At 44.0% G+C, this 18,321-nt stretch overlaps 1 protein-coding gene across 9 annotated transcripts in view; it reads right to left on the bottom strand.

Moving 5' to 3' along the window:
* The window catches only part of GTF2IRD1 (GTF2I repeat domain containing 1), a 168,068-nt gene that overhangs the window by 23,499 nt on the left and 126,248 nt on the right, over positions 1–18,321 (bottom strand). For all 9 annotated transcript variants that reach the window (XM_050929457.1, XM_050929458.1, XM_050929451.1 and 6 more), the window contains 6 exons: positions 17,958–18,141; positions 15,747–15,805; positions 15,430–15,492; positions 12,696–12,779; positions 11,181–11,364; positions 9,735–9,763 (listed from right to left, as the gene is read on the bottom strand). In XM_050929457.1, coding sequence (XP_050785414.1) covers positions 9,735–9,763; positions 11,181–11,364; positions 12,696–12,779; positions 15,430–15,492; positions 15,747–15,805; positions 17,958–18,141 — 603 coding nt within the window. The remainder of the gene's footprint in view (positions 1–9,734; positions 9,764–11,180; positions 11,365–12,695; positions 12,780–15,429; positions 15,493–15,746; positions 15,806–17,957; positions 18,142–18,321) is intronic.

Raw genomic sequence — 18,321 nt, 5'->3', positions numbered from 1 at the left:
TGTAGGAGGGACTGCTTAATCTTCAACCATCCTGCTATTCCTGCTGCACCCTCTTTCCTCCTGCTCAGCAGAATCATCACAGTCGGTCTGCACACCCAATTTACATGGCTTTCAGACCAGCTCATACCACAGTCTAACTTCACCACTGAGTCTGGCCCAGAGGTTTCCATGGGAGTCTGATCTGCTTATACCAGGGCTGCATTTGGCCTAGTATGTGCAGAGAGGTGACAGTGAGAAAACTTTGCAAGAATTAGAGTGCAAATAAGCAGAGCAATGAGAAAAAGAGGGGATAGAGCTTTCAAATTCTACCAAGAACGGAAACATAAAAGAGGGAAATGAACGTGGTACGGGCCAAGTTACTTGTGCAACTGACAATCTATCAAGGTAATGGGCCAAGGGACCAGGCTTAACCTCCTACTTGAAGGTAACCAGTCATTTGGATCACAGGCAGTTTAGATAGGAGCTAATATGGAGAAATATACAACAGTGTTTTCCCACCTTAGACGTGAATGGATACCCTACCTCACAGTGGCCCCTCATCAGGGGAGCAGAACATCCCCACTTTCAATAAACTTAGGGAAGGGCTACATAGATGCAAATGGAAATGGGTTTAGTTGCTCTGAGCACTGAATCCCAATTCAACAATTCACGTAAACCATTCAAGCATGAAAGTTATGACTGAGACACTTAATAATGACCAGCTAATGGTCAGCCTTGGAAACTAAGCAATGGTTCCCTGGCTAATGCTCCCAGCCCATTTGAAAGGTGAGTGCAGAATGTTAATTATTCCTTGCCCACCAACACTTGGTTTCTGAACAGTTACAAATTTGGTTTGCCCCTTGGTTATGATTTTCTGCCTATTAAGCTTTCCTCACTGCACTAACTCAAGGAAGATCCTCACGTGCCAGAGGCTACAAAAATGTCACCCATCATAATCTAAAAGACAGCCTCACAGTTTCATTCTCTGCTGTGAATTTACGGGCACAAGTGAGGGCCTATAATAGGCTAGAAGTGTTGCCTGAAATCTGTTAGCAGATCTTCAGCCAGCTGACAAAGTGTTATGTGGGTTCTGCTGACTGAACAAGGCAGATGACTCACTAGTCCACTTGCATGTAAGGTAGCTGGGAGCGACTTTTGGAGGGAGAGAGGATCTAGGGTGTGGACTGAACACTTCTGAGGGAGGAGCCTGTAAGAGCAGCCAACTCCGGTGAGAAGCCTTGAGCTAAACTTTTGTTTATTGCTGAAATCTTCCATTAACAAATCAAAACTCCAGAAAGGCAGTGAATTTTGACTCTGCATACTGGTATGCAGCTGTCCAGCTACATGACTATGCCCACAAGACAGGTAGCTGGATGTCTACATACCCTCCTCTGTGCTCACAGTTATTTGCAGGCACAAAAGGGAAGACCCTTTCAAGACCAGGTCTTAAAGCTCCACAGTAGATCCTTTTTCTCAATTGTACATCTGCATAGACTGTAAGCTCCTTTAGGATCGTGACTTCATCTTTATCTTGCATAGCATCAGGGACACCATAAGTACTTAACCAATATAATATCAATCATCTTACCATGGTGGAATGTATCACTGGGACATTCTCACCCCTGCTGATTAGGTAGCAACATCTACCTGAGAAAGGGAAGAACATGTATTCTACAACGGACAGCAGAATAAGCTGGCACTGTATGAGCAGACGGACATAATATTCCAAAGTTCAATGTCACAGCAATGCAAACTGGCAAGTTACATTTCGGGGAAACATTTAATGCATGTTATTCAGAGAATGTGACATGGACTCGGCAAGTATCCAGCTTTGTTGGAGCAGTGATTTCAAAGAAATACAAAAAGGAGGAAGTATTTGTTTTGATGGAAAGAAAACCAGCCAACGACACTTCCAACATTTCAGATGAACCCTTCATTTTTTGTTTGTTTGATCTGAAAGCTCAATTAAAATAGAAAAGGAAGATAATTAAGGTCCCGGTCCTACAAACACGTGCTGAACTTCAAGTGTTTTAGTCAGCTCCCTGAAGTCAATACAATTGCTCTTAAACACATGAACATACAACCCAAAGGGATCTCCTGGCTCATCAAATCCAGCCTGCTCTTGTTGCAGGCAATCCCATTATACAATCTGATTCATAAATTTAATCAAACTGCTTCTTAAAATTAGTTCGGTTGTATAGCCCCACTACTTCTAATGGCAGGCAGTTTCAGAACCTCATTCCTCTGATGGTTGGAAACCTTCTTCTAATTTCCAGCCTGAATTTATTCATGACCAGTTCATATCCATTTAGTCTTGCGCCAACACTGTCCTTTAGCAAGCTCCTTTCCCTTTGCACACTTTACCCCCTTGGTTATTTGAAGGTAAGCACGTGTGTAAATGCTTGCAAGACTGGGACCTAGGCAAAAGAATAGTTGCTGTGGGGTGACCAGTGATAATGCTGTCACTCTGGAAATAATTGGAGGATTTGTGTTCTCTGAAGAACATGCAGAATATGAGATTCTGGCAAGGAAAAGGGGAGGTGATCATTGAAACAAGACGAAAGAAAAAAATTGACGGAGTGAGTTAGCTGGTAATCACGTTATTACCTTCCAATACTTGTGAGGCCACTGCACATGCAGGTGAAAGAGAAAAGGAAAAACAACAAAAGCAAAAGAAAAGACAAAGTTCAACTGGCTGGGATGAAGACTCACTGTTTAAAAAGGCTTTGAAGTTGCACAAAAATTTACATGATCTGTTTGATTTTCCACCTTCAGACTACATCAGTAATAGCTTTAACATTTTATATTTCATCTTGAGGGGCGGGGGGGAAGTTAAGATAAGAAAGAATCCTCCCACTCCTGCTTCTCTTCCTGTTCGGTACCAGGACTGGGAGGGTAAAATAGAGCACTTGGATCTGAACTTCAGAAAGCAAGGGGAGAAATAGAAATAAATGTCCCTTAAGTATGTTATGGTTGGCTCAATGTGAGATCAAGTGCTTTTCCCTGTTCATTAGGAGTTTTGAATGGGAGATGTGCCACATCAAAGTCTGGTGAAGGACTGCAAAAAAAAAAAAGTGTGTTTTTTTAATTAAAGAACACCGCCTGCCCTACTTTATTAATTGGAATATGGGAAATAATCTGTCAGTGTGGTGCAGAGTTTGGGGAATAGGACAGATGGGGCTGGTGTGCATTTTCAATCAAAGCACATAAAAATTAACATACAGAAAGATTTTTTTTTTTGCGCTCGATTATTTATGCTTGATATTTTTTTTTCAAAGGCTCGAATTAAGCCTGTTTTGTATCTCTGTGCCTCAGGAAAGAAGAAAAGAAAGACAATTTATAGTGTTTATAGTGCTGGAATTTCAACTCCCACCTCTTCCATCTCCTTTGATTTCAATACTGAAAGATCATTCCAGTCTAAAAAGGATTCCGAAGGACTTTTCTCTGAACAGATAACATTAATGGATTGAAAATTAATCAGAAAATTACAATTAAAAAACCTGAAAGTAAAGTTTGTTATTAAATACTTATTTTGAGGTGCTGCCCATAGGACTATATCCAGCTAGATGGGATTCCTTTCCAGGGTAACTATGAAGGTACCAAAGCCTACTGCTGATACTGAAGCCCTATTTTGATGGCTTACTTGAGAGTTAAGTAGCATATATAAGATTTGTGCAGACCTATAGTTAAAAGTAAGGACACAGAGACTCAGCAGGTGTCTCTCTAGCTCAGTGGCTGTAGAAGTCTTCACTATTTTGGAGGAGAGAATTTCAGAAGAGCTGGTCTGACTTTGCTCCAGCAGGTAAAACTCTCAGTGACCTCCAGGGGAGCAGAGAGAGGCCAGTCTAGCTACAATACTTCTTTGACCCATTACCGGAGTAGTTGAGCACCCCCAAAACTTTACTGTATTTATCTTTACACAACTCTGTAGGCAGGGCAGTGCTAGTACCCCCAGTGTATAGATGTGGAACTGAGGCAAAGCGACTTGCCAAGGTAACACAGGACTCTGGGGCAGAGCAAAGAATTGAATCCAGGTCTCCCAAGTCCCAGGCTGGTATTCTAATGACTGGACCATCTGTCCAACCTTTGGTCCATTTGAAAATCCCACTCTTTGATCACAAGTTTGCTGCAGGAACAACAATAATTAACATTTGTTCATAAGTGCCAAGGTGACTTAGTCCCATTCAGTACATAAGAATGGCCTAACTGGGTCAGACCAATGATCCATCTAGCCCAGTGCCCTGTTTCTAACAGCGGCTAGTGTCAGATGCTATAGAGGGAATGAACAGAACAGGGCAATCATCAAGTGATCCATTCTATATCGTCCAGTCCCAGCTTTTGACAGCCAGAGGCTTAAGAACACAGAGCACAGGGCTCCATCTCCGACCCTCTTGGCTAATAGTCATTCTTCATATTTGAGTTTCTTCAGAATTCTTAGTAGAAGATCATTTGGTCCTATGACTTATGTATCATGTATCAATTTCTGCCAAAACCTCTCCTAATCACAGCTCAATCTGGGACAGTTCCTCAGATCTATCACCTAAAGAGAATGGCTTAAGTGTGGCAATCTCCCTCACATCCTGTGCAGTGAAGATGAATGCAAAGATTTAATTTAGCTTCTCTGCAACAGCCTAGTCTTCCTTGAGTGCTCCATTAGCACCTTGATCATACAGTGGTGCCAATGATTGTTTGGCAGACTTCTTGCTTCTGAGTTACTTAAAAAAAAAAATTGCTGTTAGTTTGTCTCTCTTTTGCTAATTTGTCTCCAAATTCTTTTTTGACCTGCCTAATTATACTTTTACATTTGACTTGTCTGAGTTTATGCTCCTTTCTGTTTCCTCAGTAGGATTTGTCTTCCAGTTTTTAAAGGATGCCTTTTTGCCTCTAACTATGCTTACTCTGTTGTTTAGATAGAGGCATTTTGGGGTCCTCTTATTGTTTTTGTTTGTTTGTTTGTTCTTTCTAATTTGGGGATATACATTTAGTTTGCACCTCCATTATGGTGTTCTAAAATAGTTTCCATGCAGCTTGCAGGCATTTCACTCTTGTGACTGTTCCTTTTAATTTCCATTTAACTACTGTGGTGTATTTCTTCGATATTCTCCCTCCCACCCCGCCCACAAAGATGTTAAATTTAATTACATTATGCTTGCTGTTACTGAGCAATTCAGTAATATTCACATCTAGGATCAGATCCTATGCCCCACTTAGGACTAAAGCAAGAATTGCCTCTCCCCTTGTGGAGTGCAGAACTAACTGCTCCAAGAAGCAGACATTTATGCTGTCTAGAAATTTTATCTCCTGTTACTATCATCACTCGAAACTATTCAATAAAGGAATAATTTTAGATATTGGTTTCCACCAACCATTTATAGTATTGGTTTAATTTATGCCCTTCATCTCAGATGGAGGATGAAAACAGGCTACTCAGCGGTTGTCTTCACTACTGGGGTAAGTCGACCTAAGTTATGTATTTTAGGTCAACTTATCCCGGTGTCTTCACTGCATTGCATCGACGGGAGACGCTCTCCGGTCAACTTCCTTTACTCTTCTCGGAGGGTTGGAGTAGTGGGGTCAACTGGAGAGTGCTCTGCTGTTGATTTAGCGGGTCTTCACTAGACCCGCTAAATCCACACCTGTTGCATCGAAGCAGCGTTGATCCTCCTGTAGTGAGGACAAGCCCACAGTTTCACTTCTGTTTAGAGACAGTTTCACTCGACTTCCTAGCTTTCAGGCACTTCCCCAATGCTGCTGTGTTTGGGGAACAAACACTGAAAAAGGATTTTTAAATAAAAGCAAAAGAAAAACTGATTTGGATTATTTTTTTTTTTTTAAATGTCAAGGAACCAGTCTGTTGTTCTTAGCTTTTAATAAAACCTGGGGTTTTTTGTACAAGAAGCTGGGGTTAAATGAACATGACAGTATCCCTTGAATTTGAATTTTTTCTTTCACTTTTTTTAAAAAAAAGTTTCCAATTTTATTATGACAGATGAAAGATGATTAAAGCAAAAGCAATGAATATGCAAATATGTATGTATGTGTAATAAAAGGGATAACAAAATAAAGATTATTACTGTAGTTCAAAAATACATTTTTCTTTATTAAAAATGCTCTTTTTTATTGAAGAGCTATTTTAGTGAGAAAACTTGCATTTTGGTTAAAAATTTTCAGGTTGTTGAAATAACCAGGTTCCCCTCTCCGTGTCTTTGACAAAAACACAAAACCTTCTATTACAAAGTCAGACAATAATTACAAGTGTTGTTCAGGGAAACTAACACTTTCTTCCCCCTGCTCCCCACAGCCTCTACAGAGTACGTAGCATTTCCAATGCTTCCGGCAGGTTGAACTGTTAATACTTGAGCTCTGATCTGCTCCCCACTAATGGTCTGATTTGATTTGAGTCAGAGCTGTTCACCTAAATGTAAATACATAGGTTTTCCGTTAATTTACAGTGTAAAGCAATATTGGGCCAGGATTCACCCCCAGTGTCACTCCAATATTATGTCCATGCAACTTCATTAAAATTAAGGCCTGTTTCACCAGATCCGGCCATGTGACCGACCGAGGAACTCAGTGCCTGTTACTGTGGTGGAGGGAGTGCTTTATAAGTGACACACTTTTCAATTAATTTAAGACCTTATGGACAGGCTATGGAAGTCAATTGTAGCCTTTCCATTGACTTAAATGGGCCATAGCTTTGGTACCATAGGATTAAGAGAGTCTTAAGTATTGCACAAGCCTTGTGCTTGACCTCTGTACAAGGGAGTATTTCACCCAGCTACATCGATCGTTAAACTCATGTCTCTCACCTCCTTGCCACTCCCATCAAGAGTTCCTACATGTTTTCCTCTCTACTGCACTTGCCATCTGCAAGCAATGCTGGCCAGGCAGACAGAAAGCAGTCAACAAAGTAGGCAACATTTTGCCATTTCCATGCATGGCCAATCAGCAATTATAAATAAAGTAACTGGGTGTTTAAACTGCAAACTATGTCTTTCTCCTGCTTCTCTGAACTGCAGATAGTTTAAAAACTAGGCAGGAGATCTGAACTATTCTAATAGCGAACAGGAAAGGTTTGGGAGAAATCCCTGCAAGATATTTTCTGTGATGCCACCTTCCAAAAGCTTTTACATGTTGCCTTTGTCTTCTGAAAGTTTGTCACAACTAAAACAAAGCTGGTCCTCAATGGGCCCACCTATGGCCAAGAAGCTACGATATTTCCTACGCCACTATTAGCAGGTGTTGACACCAGAGATGAAGGGCTGGAGGAGAAATCCAAGGCTGACCTTGACAAGACAGGAGGACGGGAAATCAACTAGTTCTAAATCAAGATGGGGCAAAGCTGAGATGGGAACTTCACAGGCGAGCCCATGTGAGTATTAATTCGTTACAGGTTCAAATAGAGAAAAGCAACGAACTTTGTTTGGGGTAGTGGATTAAATTCTGAAAGACAGAATACAGCTGATGACTTAAAATCAATAAAGCGTAATCTCTGTGTTAGAGGAAGTAACTGAGATGACTCCCAGAGGATATTTAATTGCACATACAGCAAAACAAATCTCACCTCTTTAGTCTCCTTCAAATATATAGTTTGATGTCTGTCCATACTTCCCTTTGACACATTCTAGCTACTTACAAAAACAGCTTCATGGAGGAAAAACACCAACACGTTCTTCAGTATATAATTCCCCTAGCTGGATGTCATTCTAACTGGAACGCTGACTCCAGGATGTTTGAACTACCCACTCACTGCTTTGCATTCATCTATTTCCCACACCACTGTAAAGAAGAGTTGTGACTACGTACTGCAAAGGAGGGAGTAAGTTTGTAGCCATAAATGAAAGACATCGGCAGTGAATGCTGGATGTTTGTTACCAAATTCAGCCCAGATTTTTTGGGCAGAGTAAAAGGCTTCACTTCAGTAAAGACAGAAGTCTGGAACCAAGAATCCCCAAATGTTTCTCTTTTTGGAGAGGTAATGGGCCGACTACTCCTTAGGCAAGGTCTTGTCTATGCTAGGATTTAGCAAATGATGGCCTGCAATGCAGTCACACCAATCCGCAAGTGCAGGCTTGGAAAGTCCTATTTTGCACCAACTGGGCTCACGGCTGCTTGAAGTCAGTGTAAGCTCAACTAGTACAAACGGCAGCTTTCCTTCTGTACACTTGGGGTTCTCTCACTAGTACAGATTATCCCAGCTGCTGGACATCAATGGCTGAATCAGAATGGATGCCAAGTACAGAAAAAACCCTACAGTTTGTAAAAAGGCTCTGAGGGAAACTTAAAAAAGGACCAGAACTAGATCCCAAGCAGGGGTTAATAGTCCCCAACCGGGCCTTGTCACAGATGGGAGGCTAGACAAGTGTCACCCTTGAGAGAACAATACCCAGTTGTTCCAGGAGAATAACTGAAAAGAAACAGAGGGGCCGTCTTGAAGGTAGAGCTTGTATTTTTAAATGCTATTTAAAAAAAAAAAAAGAGAGATAGTACACAGACCTATTGAGGAGTCAGGTGATAAAGAGTGAAATACCCCTACTGCACTCATTCAGACTTACAGCTGGAGCAAGGACTAGATCTGCCATAGGAACCTGCTCCATTCCTGACAGATGGTCTCTCGTTTTGAGGTTCAAAGCCCCTCGAACACTTTCCATCAGGGGTGCCTAGGAATTTTTATAACATGTGTACAGAGGAATGAGCTTGGTTTCCAAGTTTAACAATCCCTTCACATGGGATTTCCTGTGGCCTGCTTGTTTCTATTTTTCCTTTCAAGTTGCATGCCAAATAAAAGAAATAATGGACACAAAGTGGTGGGTGAGAAGTAAGCTCTTTCTGCTGCTATGACATCCTCTCTAGACTTGTTAAACCAGCTACTATTTTATCACACTAGAAGAGTTGCACTTTCTATTCAGCCAGTACAGCATGACGTAGGGTACATCTGTCCTGCAATTAGACACCTGTGGCTGGCCTGGGCCAGCGATTCAGGCTCATGGGGCTAAGAAGCTGTTTAATTGCTAAGTAGCCATTTGGGGTCTGAGATCGACCCACCTTGCAGGGTTCTAGAGCCTGGGCTCCAGCCAGAGCCTGAACAGCTCCTTAGCCCAAGCTCCGTGCACCCGAATCGGCTGGCACGAGCCAGACGCAGGTGTTTAATTGCAGCGTAGTTCATTCCTTTAATGATTAGAGGGGGAGAAACTGGAACTCTGGGCAATACTCATTATATTAAGTTCCAGTCTTTTGTGGTCTTCCTCCACCATACACACAGTTACTCCATGTGTGTGTGTCCGTGAATGGGGGATGCTCCATTTCCTTTTGGCTGCCTAATACTTCATGCAAGTAGATAATAGCCCTTCAGAACGTGCAAGCAACCCACAGATCAATCTATGACTCTTGTTTTTATTACAGATCCTATGTTTATCAAGTAGCAATGATCGTTCACTCCCACTCAAGAAACGTCTCTACTGCTAGCTAATAGTAACAGATATTTAAGAGGGTCCTAGATTAGCATTTTAAAAATGCGGGAAGTTTCATGGAAATACCAACATAAATGTGGCAATTGGGAGCCAGCTGTCCTCACTCGGGTGACATGAACACCAGCAGATTCACCGAACAAGCAAGGCTCGGACCACAGTCAAAGAGAAATGAGGGCAACAGCAACTTTCCTCACACCGCTGAAGGGAGTGCATCATTAGAGCCATGTGACTCCCCCAACTGACAATACACTCTCACTGCTTAGGCAAATAGGCATCTCCTCTTACCAGGTTTGGGGATGAGTCCTTGAAAAGGCCTGGAAAATATAAGGAGAAAAGAATACTCAGAATAAAGCCAAGGCAGAAAGCAGGCACGCCCACACTGGCCATTGTTGTGAACAGCAATTATACTTGTTAGTCGTTATTTGTGAGTTTGTGACAAGGCCCCCATCAGGATCAGGGCCCCGTTGTGATGGATGCTGTACAAACATATAAGCTCATCAGAGCAGGGACCATATCTTCATACTGAATCTGAAACAATGCAAGAGAGGCAGTGTGGTCCGATGGAAAAAAAGCTCTGGACTGGGCTTCAGGAGGTTGGGTGCTCTTCCCAGCTCTGTTACTGACGCACTGTGACACACTGGACAAGCTGCTTCCCGTCTCTCTTTCCACTCCCTCCCTTCGTCTCTTTTTAGACAGTGAGCTCATCAGGGCCAGGACCGTCTCTCATTATGTGTATGTGCAGGACCTAGCACAATGGGACCCTGGTATCTCAGCTGGGCTTCTGGGCACTACACTCAGATCTCGAAGAGCTTCACAAGGGAGGTCAGCATCATTATTTCCACTTTGCAGATGGGGAAACTGAGACAAATGGAGGTGAACCAACTTATGCAAGGTCACCCAGTGACAGAGCTGGGAAAAGAACCCATGTCTCCCCAGTCCCAGTCCAGTGCCCTCGCCATTAAGCCACCCTCCCTGCACTCTCAGGAGTTAGCGAGGTTCTGAGCCACAGCCCACTGAAGTCAATGTTCATCTTGCCATTGTTTTCTGCAGGCTTTGAATCAGGCCTTTGTTGCACAGCGTCTGACCATACCAACTCATCTGAGCGGGTTTGTTGTTTTTTTTTTTTTTTAAAAAAAGGAACAAACAAATTCAGTTATATCCTTCCCGAAGCTGCCACTAACCCCAGCCACTGCTGATTGGCTCATTTCCTGGAAGCCACACAGCTGGAGCAACACAGCCCAACTGACCCAGCACAGCTTGTTGTAATAACGCCCCCCCACACCACAACATTTAGCAGGGGGCACCCCTCAGTGCTTTCTCATTAGAGACTTGGCACCCTGCGGTGACAGGAGACACAGGGTGACTTTTTCATTCTGTGATATTTACATCCAGGTACTTATTTTTAATATGATCTGACCCCCACCCCCGCGGCAGGCAGCAACTGAACAGAAAGGAAGAAGAGGAAAGGGAGGGGAAACCTATCTTTTATAGCCCACTTTTTTCCCTCAAATTGTTAACTGCCAGCTTAATTGTTGTCTCTCAGCAGGATGGAAGCCTGTGTCATTATAGTGTATTTATAGCCTTTTCCTCGAGGGGGACTGGCAGCACATGTGATGGATTTAACCTCAGAGACTCAAGCTCAGGCACATGCAGCGGTCATGGGCACTGGGACCATGTTGTGGGTTTTTCCGCCCCCAGGCTGCATCGCAAACAGCCCTTAGGGAAACATACCTTGTTACTGTGAACTTGATTTTGTCAGCCACGGCTAATATCCTCTCCAGGTTCTGAGAGCCAAAAGTGCATGGTTTCCTGAATGGAATTCCAGGGGGCAGCCCCTCTATAATCACGGACCCTGGGTTGCTTTTAATCCGTTTGTATGGCACTTGCACTGGATACTTGATTCCCAAGGCCTCGCCTGGAAGAACAACAAACCATAGATGCATCTCATATTTAGGATTCAAGCAGGATTTCAGACATCAGGACCGACCTCAATTCCTGTTATTCCACACAAGTGCAAAATCTCCCCATCTCCCCCCACCCAAAGTGCATAATCGAGTACAGAACCAAATGTGTGAGCTGCTTAATGGAGCATGTCAATCTTTAGATCAAGGACCAACATTTTCAGGGCCATCTCCATGGGGACGATCAGAATGGAATGGTCCTGAGGCAAGTAGTGAATGCACAGAGCCACAGTGAAGAGCTGATGAAGCAAAGGAGAGACAATTAGGAAGCTAAAGCTACATTAAGAAGAAAAGGAAAAAAGATAAAGCGCATCCTAAGCTGGTGATCAGACAGTACAGTAGGAAGGATGGAAAGGTAAGTGTAAGTCACTCGGGGACATTATTTGGGGCAATTTCCATTCCATTTTCCTACCCCCGTGACCATCCGCTGGAGTAAGGCCAGCAGCTTCCTCCCAAGAAACTGCGATCACATGTTGGATGGGAGAGAGTGGCTACATTGGGTAGACTCCTTGGACTATGCTCCAAAGGAGGAAGGAAGGTTCGAAGGTTAAGGCACTTGCTTGCCACTTGGGAGACCTCCATTCAGGTCTCTGCTCCACCACAGACCTCCTGGGTGAGCTTGGCAATCACTTACTCCTCTGTCTCAGATCCCAATCTACAGATAATAGCACAGAGGTGTTGGGGGTGGTGCTCAGTCAGTCTAGTGATGGGGGCCAAGTAAGCATCACAGACACATGTCCAAGGAAAAACACAGGTAGACAGAAAGGACCTGCCTCCGAAATGCCCTACTCAGTGGCTAATACTCTTTGTTTATACTCGTTCCAGTCCTCCCCTCCCCTACACACTCCTTCCCTCCACCCCTAGCACCAGGAGTTCAGATGCATCTTCCTTGCTCTACAACGCTCTGTACCATCTTCATCCTTCAAGGTGGAGGGAAGCAGGGGCTGGATCTGTCTAGGAACTGCAAGCAGCATTAACAAATGATGCATGCTCCCTATCACAAGAATCTGTCCTGCTTAGTAAGAGCCACCCACACTACCAAAGCCTTCAACAAAAGCCCCTTATTTCCCCCCTCAGAGAACAGAGCCACCATTCTGTTTTAATCCATCCTCAAGTGCCACATCCCACATGTGATCCTCAGAACAACTGCTCGAACTGACGTATGAACCTACCCAGGGAGAGGTTATCAAAACAGAAATTCAGAGGAACAGGGAGATAAAAAGGGAGAAGACACAGAGAAGGGAAAAAGATTCAGGGAAAAAAGAAAATCACCCTGATCTCTCACCATATTTCTTGTTGAACAGATCTTGGACTTGCTCCCTTAGAGTGTTAGCGATATCTATTCTCGAAAGCCTGGCGTCATAATTTTCTGTAAAATAAAGAAACAATTATGGACTTTGGCTGTTCAATTAAAAGGCACTCTGTGACTTTTAAGTAATACAATTTTCTAATTATAGGAAAGTCCTCATCTAGCAATTAACCAGTCCCTAGAGTAGGCCATTCACAGTCCTTAAAAACCAAAACAGTTTCAACAGAAATAGATATTTTTCTCCTGTTCTCTAAGAACGCTGAGCAAGAGCTGCATTAAATCTGAGATTCAATCATTGTAATTACTGACATTACACAAAACAACATAACCCTCAAGCCATGTTCTGCAAGAGGCAGGGAGCATTCTGAACTGGTGCTCTAAGAGGATGCATTCCGCAGAAGAGATCCTGAAAAAGTCAGGGACCTGGTTACTGCAGTCAGCCATGGTGCTCAGGAATTAGCTAACCCAAGAGGGAGGGATGCTGTGGACAACTCTGACAGATGTCTCCCATGAAGAAGACGGAGCTGTAGAAAATTTGGATCATGGGTTACACTAATTTACTCCAAATGAGGGTCTGGCCCTCGGTACTGCTTCTTACTCCACCTTTATGTGCCATTCGGGAAGGCCTGACACGTCCATAGGAGAATTAGGATGCATCGAAATCTTTACATTAAGACCTAAATGAGTCTCCCATTCAGGCCACATGCATCTGTTGATGATGTGCAAACTGATGGGGACCCTTTCATTACAGCTGAACAGGCACTGGTGGAGATCTGTTGTCCAGGGAAGCAGCCATGTAGATAACAGCTATTGCTGATGCAAGAGTCCCCATGGACTGCTCCCCAAACCTCTAGCAGACCACTGTGCAGATTTACCAGCACACCCTTGTACTGGCAAGGGAAATGAACCAATATTGTCAGCAATATCTTAGACACGTTGTCACCTTCTACACTAGCTAACAGGGGAAGAGTTTATCTTGACTCTGTTTAGACCAGAGCAGTGATAAGTTAGCCAAGGGAAAACAAAGTCCCAGCACCAACGCAAACAGTTCCTTTGTGAGGACTGCTCAGGCTTCATCTACACTATGAGCGAGGGGCGTGATTCTCCTGCTCTCACACACAAAGACTTGCGCTGGCTCTCATCAAGCTAATGCAACTATAAAGAGCATGTGTCCATGATAACACAAGTAGCAGCTGCTGCGGCATGGCTTAGGTATGTAGAGAAGCAATGCCTTCACCACCACTATCCAGCTTATCGCAGCAGCTATTTATACTCATGCTAACTCGATGAGCCCCTTGGGTGTCCAAGTGCCAAACCAGACCACCATAAGGTATACTATTAGCTCCATTCATACTCCGACTACCCCATTAATGCATCCGCCTACTTATACCAAGTGTGAGTTCAGATTGGCACGAAAGATTCAGACAGCACGTTAGAGGGCACGAATGTTTGCCACTTCTTCTAGGAAAGGCAAATGGACGCACTGGTTGCTTACATTGGGTCTAAATTTGGCTGCGTGTGTATCTAATTCCAAGTCATTTTTCATTCTAGGACCACTCCACAGTCAATGGGGGGGTTTTCCACTGATTTCAACAACCCCTGGGTCAGGCCCTTCACCTGTGAAGGTCTGTGAGCTTTGCCAAGAAATAACTTATAGAGAGTGGCACTTGAATAACTCAATGTTGGCCTTTCTGAAGGCTCTGTCTATGGTGTGGTTTTACAAGCACAGCTGTTTCTCCTTTATAGTGTAGGGGACGCCATGACAATGGCGTCGGAGGCTGGACATACTGGGAAGAAAAAGCTGACTCTGGTCTGTGAGAAGACCTGTGTGCATAAGACCTGGCAGCAAGTGTTGTGCTGGTCCGGCAAGCACTGTAGAGCTGAACGGTATGTACACAAACATCAGCAGGGTTGAAAAGCCAAAAGAAAAAAAGCAAACCCCAGGGCTCAGAGTATTTAATTTTGCGCCTTGCAAGGTCAGATTGAGCAATAATTAAGTCATCCAATTATGGCATATCCCTGAATGCCTCTCAAACCCTCTGTGCCCAGAGCCTGCCCAAACTTTGTCTCTTCCCTCCTTTCGATCCTTCCTGTCCTGCCGCCATACTGCTTCCTTTGTCTTTTCCCTCTAGCCTCAGCTGTGGGCCCTTCACTTACCTGCCTGCCAAGCCTTTAAACCACATGGCTGTCTGGGACCTTTGCTACATTCATCTCCTCAATGCCAACATTTCCATGCCATTACATGAACCGTGTGTCCTGTCTTCTGCGTGACAGATCGCTAGCGCCCACCGGGGCAGGAGGAAGATACCACCCTGGGATTCAGTTCTCTGCTCCACTGCAGGCTGCGTGTCTGACAAGTCATTGTTATGTCTGGGCCACATTTTCCACATCTGGGAAATGGGGTGATAACACTTCCCTCCCTCCTAGCAGTGCTGTGCAGATATATACACCTTAGTGACTGTGGCATGCCCCAAAACTGCACTGATGGGGGCCATACTAGTACCCAGACAGACAGGAATTGGCTCCATGCTGTAAATGCCACTATATAAAGATATACTGACAAGAAGTGTAGTACTGCCCTCTCATCTCCCCATGGCCATAGCCAAGTACATTCCAACCCCCCTATAGTTTTATAGAAGACTGGCATGGAAAAGCTCTTTTAAATGCACTTCAGACTCCAAAGATCTTTCCAGACACTGACCGCTCTTACCTTGAAAGCCCTGTCTCTTCACAGCTTCCTCGACCAGGCAGTCACTGGAGTCTCTCTCACTGGCTGCAAAGACAAGGGACACAGCAGGAAGCGTTAGCACTACCCATGCAACTGAAGCAATAATAAACCAGGCTCTAATTTCAGAGCTGCTGGGCATCCGCAGCTCCCAGTGCACTGAATGTGTTCACAGCACTCTGAGAAGTCAAGCTAAAAGATGACAGAGGTAGGGGAAGGGATGCAATGCTTTGGAAACCATTTCGATTCCTTTCACGCTTCATTACTGATGCCCGTGTTAGCTCTAAGTTTCAGAATCCTACCCTTAGCTCCTGGGCTGTCAGAGGTTGTCTCCTTCACTCCCTCAGCAAGAAGCTCTGGTCTGGAAAACATTGAAAAAACAAGATGAAGAGTGAGTGAAGAGCCATTCCTGTAAACCTTCAAGTTCTTATTACTACAGTCTGTCACCTAGGATATCACTCATGTGCCCACGAACCCAACACACACATCTGGCTAATGCAATTTTAAACCTCTTGCAGTACAACAGGGTAAGCTTGAAATTCATTTTCATGCCAGAAGAATCTTCAGAGAGCCAGTGTAAAACCCTATAGGATAAGATTAAGTTCAGAGCTGCTGAGCATCTTACATTGCATACGAGTTCCTTTCCACAGACAATGCAGTGCAGAAAATTTTATGTATGATAAAAATGAACCAGGATAGGACACTGGTACCTGTTACAAACACCACATACAGGTGTTTAGAGTTATACTACAGAGAAGTAGATTTGAAGGAGTGGGACAGGTAATAAGACAAATCCCAAATCTCAAACCTGCTGTCAGTTTGCAGATCAAGTATTGGTTGGATGCCAACCAAATTCTGTGCCCAACTTTCATTTTCCATGTCAGCTGTTATTCAGCCTTGCCCCCATTAGTCCCCTCATCTGCAAGGGAGAGGTTGTGCCCAAGAGCAGATTAACATATGTCTAGCAGCCAGAACATAAGCACTAATACCACTTTCTTAGCAAGCCAGAGGATCCAGAGTTTGGAATCATTCCGAGAGAGACAGTAAAAGGTGTTTGAGGCATAAATACCAGACATCTCTTGAACTCTGACCCTAAAAACCTGTAACTGGGCAGGACCAGAGAATGTGTTCCAACATCTCCTCTGTGCCCCTCTCACCCAGTCAAGCTTAGATGTCCTATCAATTTATTTTATCTGGTTGGGGAAATAAAACAATCTTAAATTGGATTTCTATAAAGCTAAAGGCCTGCAATTATACTACCTACAGCTGTGATTAAATCAAGTAATCTAAAATACGAAGAGTCAGGCTGGATTAGCACTTAGATGGGAGACCTCCAAGGAACTGGATGGGAGACCTCCACCTAGGGGAGTTAGATGCCAGCCTGCCATTGAAATTAATGGGGGGTATAAAATCTAATTCCCCTGGGTAGTTCTGAAAATCTTAGGTGCTGCAGGAAGTTTTGCTACTGATGCAGTAAAGTGATTTCCTCCATGTAATTCCACACTGCCGTAATGTCCTGGCATAGTGTTATGGAGCATTCAATTGCTGGAGGTGCAGCCTGTCATGAGACGTAAAACCAATCCTCTGCCCATTTGTGGTCAAAGACGATCCTGTGGTGCTTTCCTCAGCATTGACCTCAGCATTTATGGACAAATTATAACTCCAGTTTCTACTGGGTACAGGATTATTCTCTCCTTCCTGGCCTACGTTGTTGTGTTATGTTGCTGTTGGCTGCTTTAACAGTTGCTCTATTTTAGTTGCGACTAAAAACCGATGTGTATGTGTGTCACAGTCCCCCCACCCTCAAACACATCCTTATTACTAGTGGAGCTGGACCCTGGGATGTTCAGCACTAAAAGCACAGTTGTCTAGTGTCAGAGCCAAAGAAACAATCCATCAGCTGGCAGCAACAGCAGGCCTTTATCCTCTATGCACCAGCCAGTAGATGGATACCTAACATACTCAGCCAGCAGGTTATACATATATACAAATAGTTTTATACGATAAGTCTGTACATGGCTTTGTTGTAACTCTGGAGGAAAGGCCTTATATAAACACAAGACTGCCACATAGCTCACACCCTGCAAATTCAAGTGCATCGATCCACACTTCCAGGGAAGTTCTGCAGTCAGCTCTTCCCTTCAGGCAATGACTTTGGACTCCAATAGCAATGACCTAAGTGGCACTTGAAGGTGATAGGCTTTGTATTCTATTACAAATCCTCTGAGCCAGGCAGTGCCACTCCTCCTTCCCCCCCGCCCCCTGCAAAGCACATGAGGAGGAGGTCAACGATATCATTGCTTCCTTTGAGCAACTGTTCAAACAAAGTGACAATCTGATCGCTTTCACAGGGAACGTTCATTGCAGATGAAGCTCCGGATGTGTTCCAGGTAATTTATGGGACACAGGACTCTTCTTTAGAAGTAAAAGCACAAAACAGTAGCATGAGGTGCAGCCTCCCCGAGAGATTTGCAGATACTGTACCAGTAAGAGGTTAACCAGCCTTGCCTTACCTCTTAATGACAAACTGGATGCTGTTGCTAGCTTGCAGTATCTTTTTCAGCTTTGCTATCCCAAAGCAATTAGGACGCCTGAGTAAGATGCCTTCAGGCAAACCCACCACAAACAGGTCTTCTGGGTACATCAGGAACTTGGCGTAGGGGACTTTCACAGGCTCCGAAATTCCTATGGCTTTAGCTGAGTAAGGATCAAATCTTATTAGTTCATTTGGCCTTCAAGTTGGGCCCAAGTAAAACTGACATTATACCCTACGTTTTGGGGGGGAGGTTTACACACACACACACACACACACACACACACACACACACACACACACACACACACACACACTTCTCATGGGAGTGTCTTTATGAACCT

This window comes from Gopherus flavomarginatus, chromosome 19 (genome assembly GCF_025201925.1).
Source record: "Gopherus flavomarginatus isolate rGopFla2 chromosome 19, rGopFla2.mat.asm, whole genome shotgun sequence".
Lineage (NCBI taxonomy): Eukaryota > Metazoa > Chordata > Testudines > Testudinidae > Gopherus > Gopherus flavomarginatus.
This window is presented reverse-complemented; position numbering and strand designations above follow the sequence as displayed.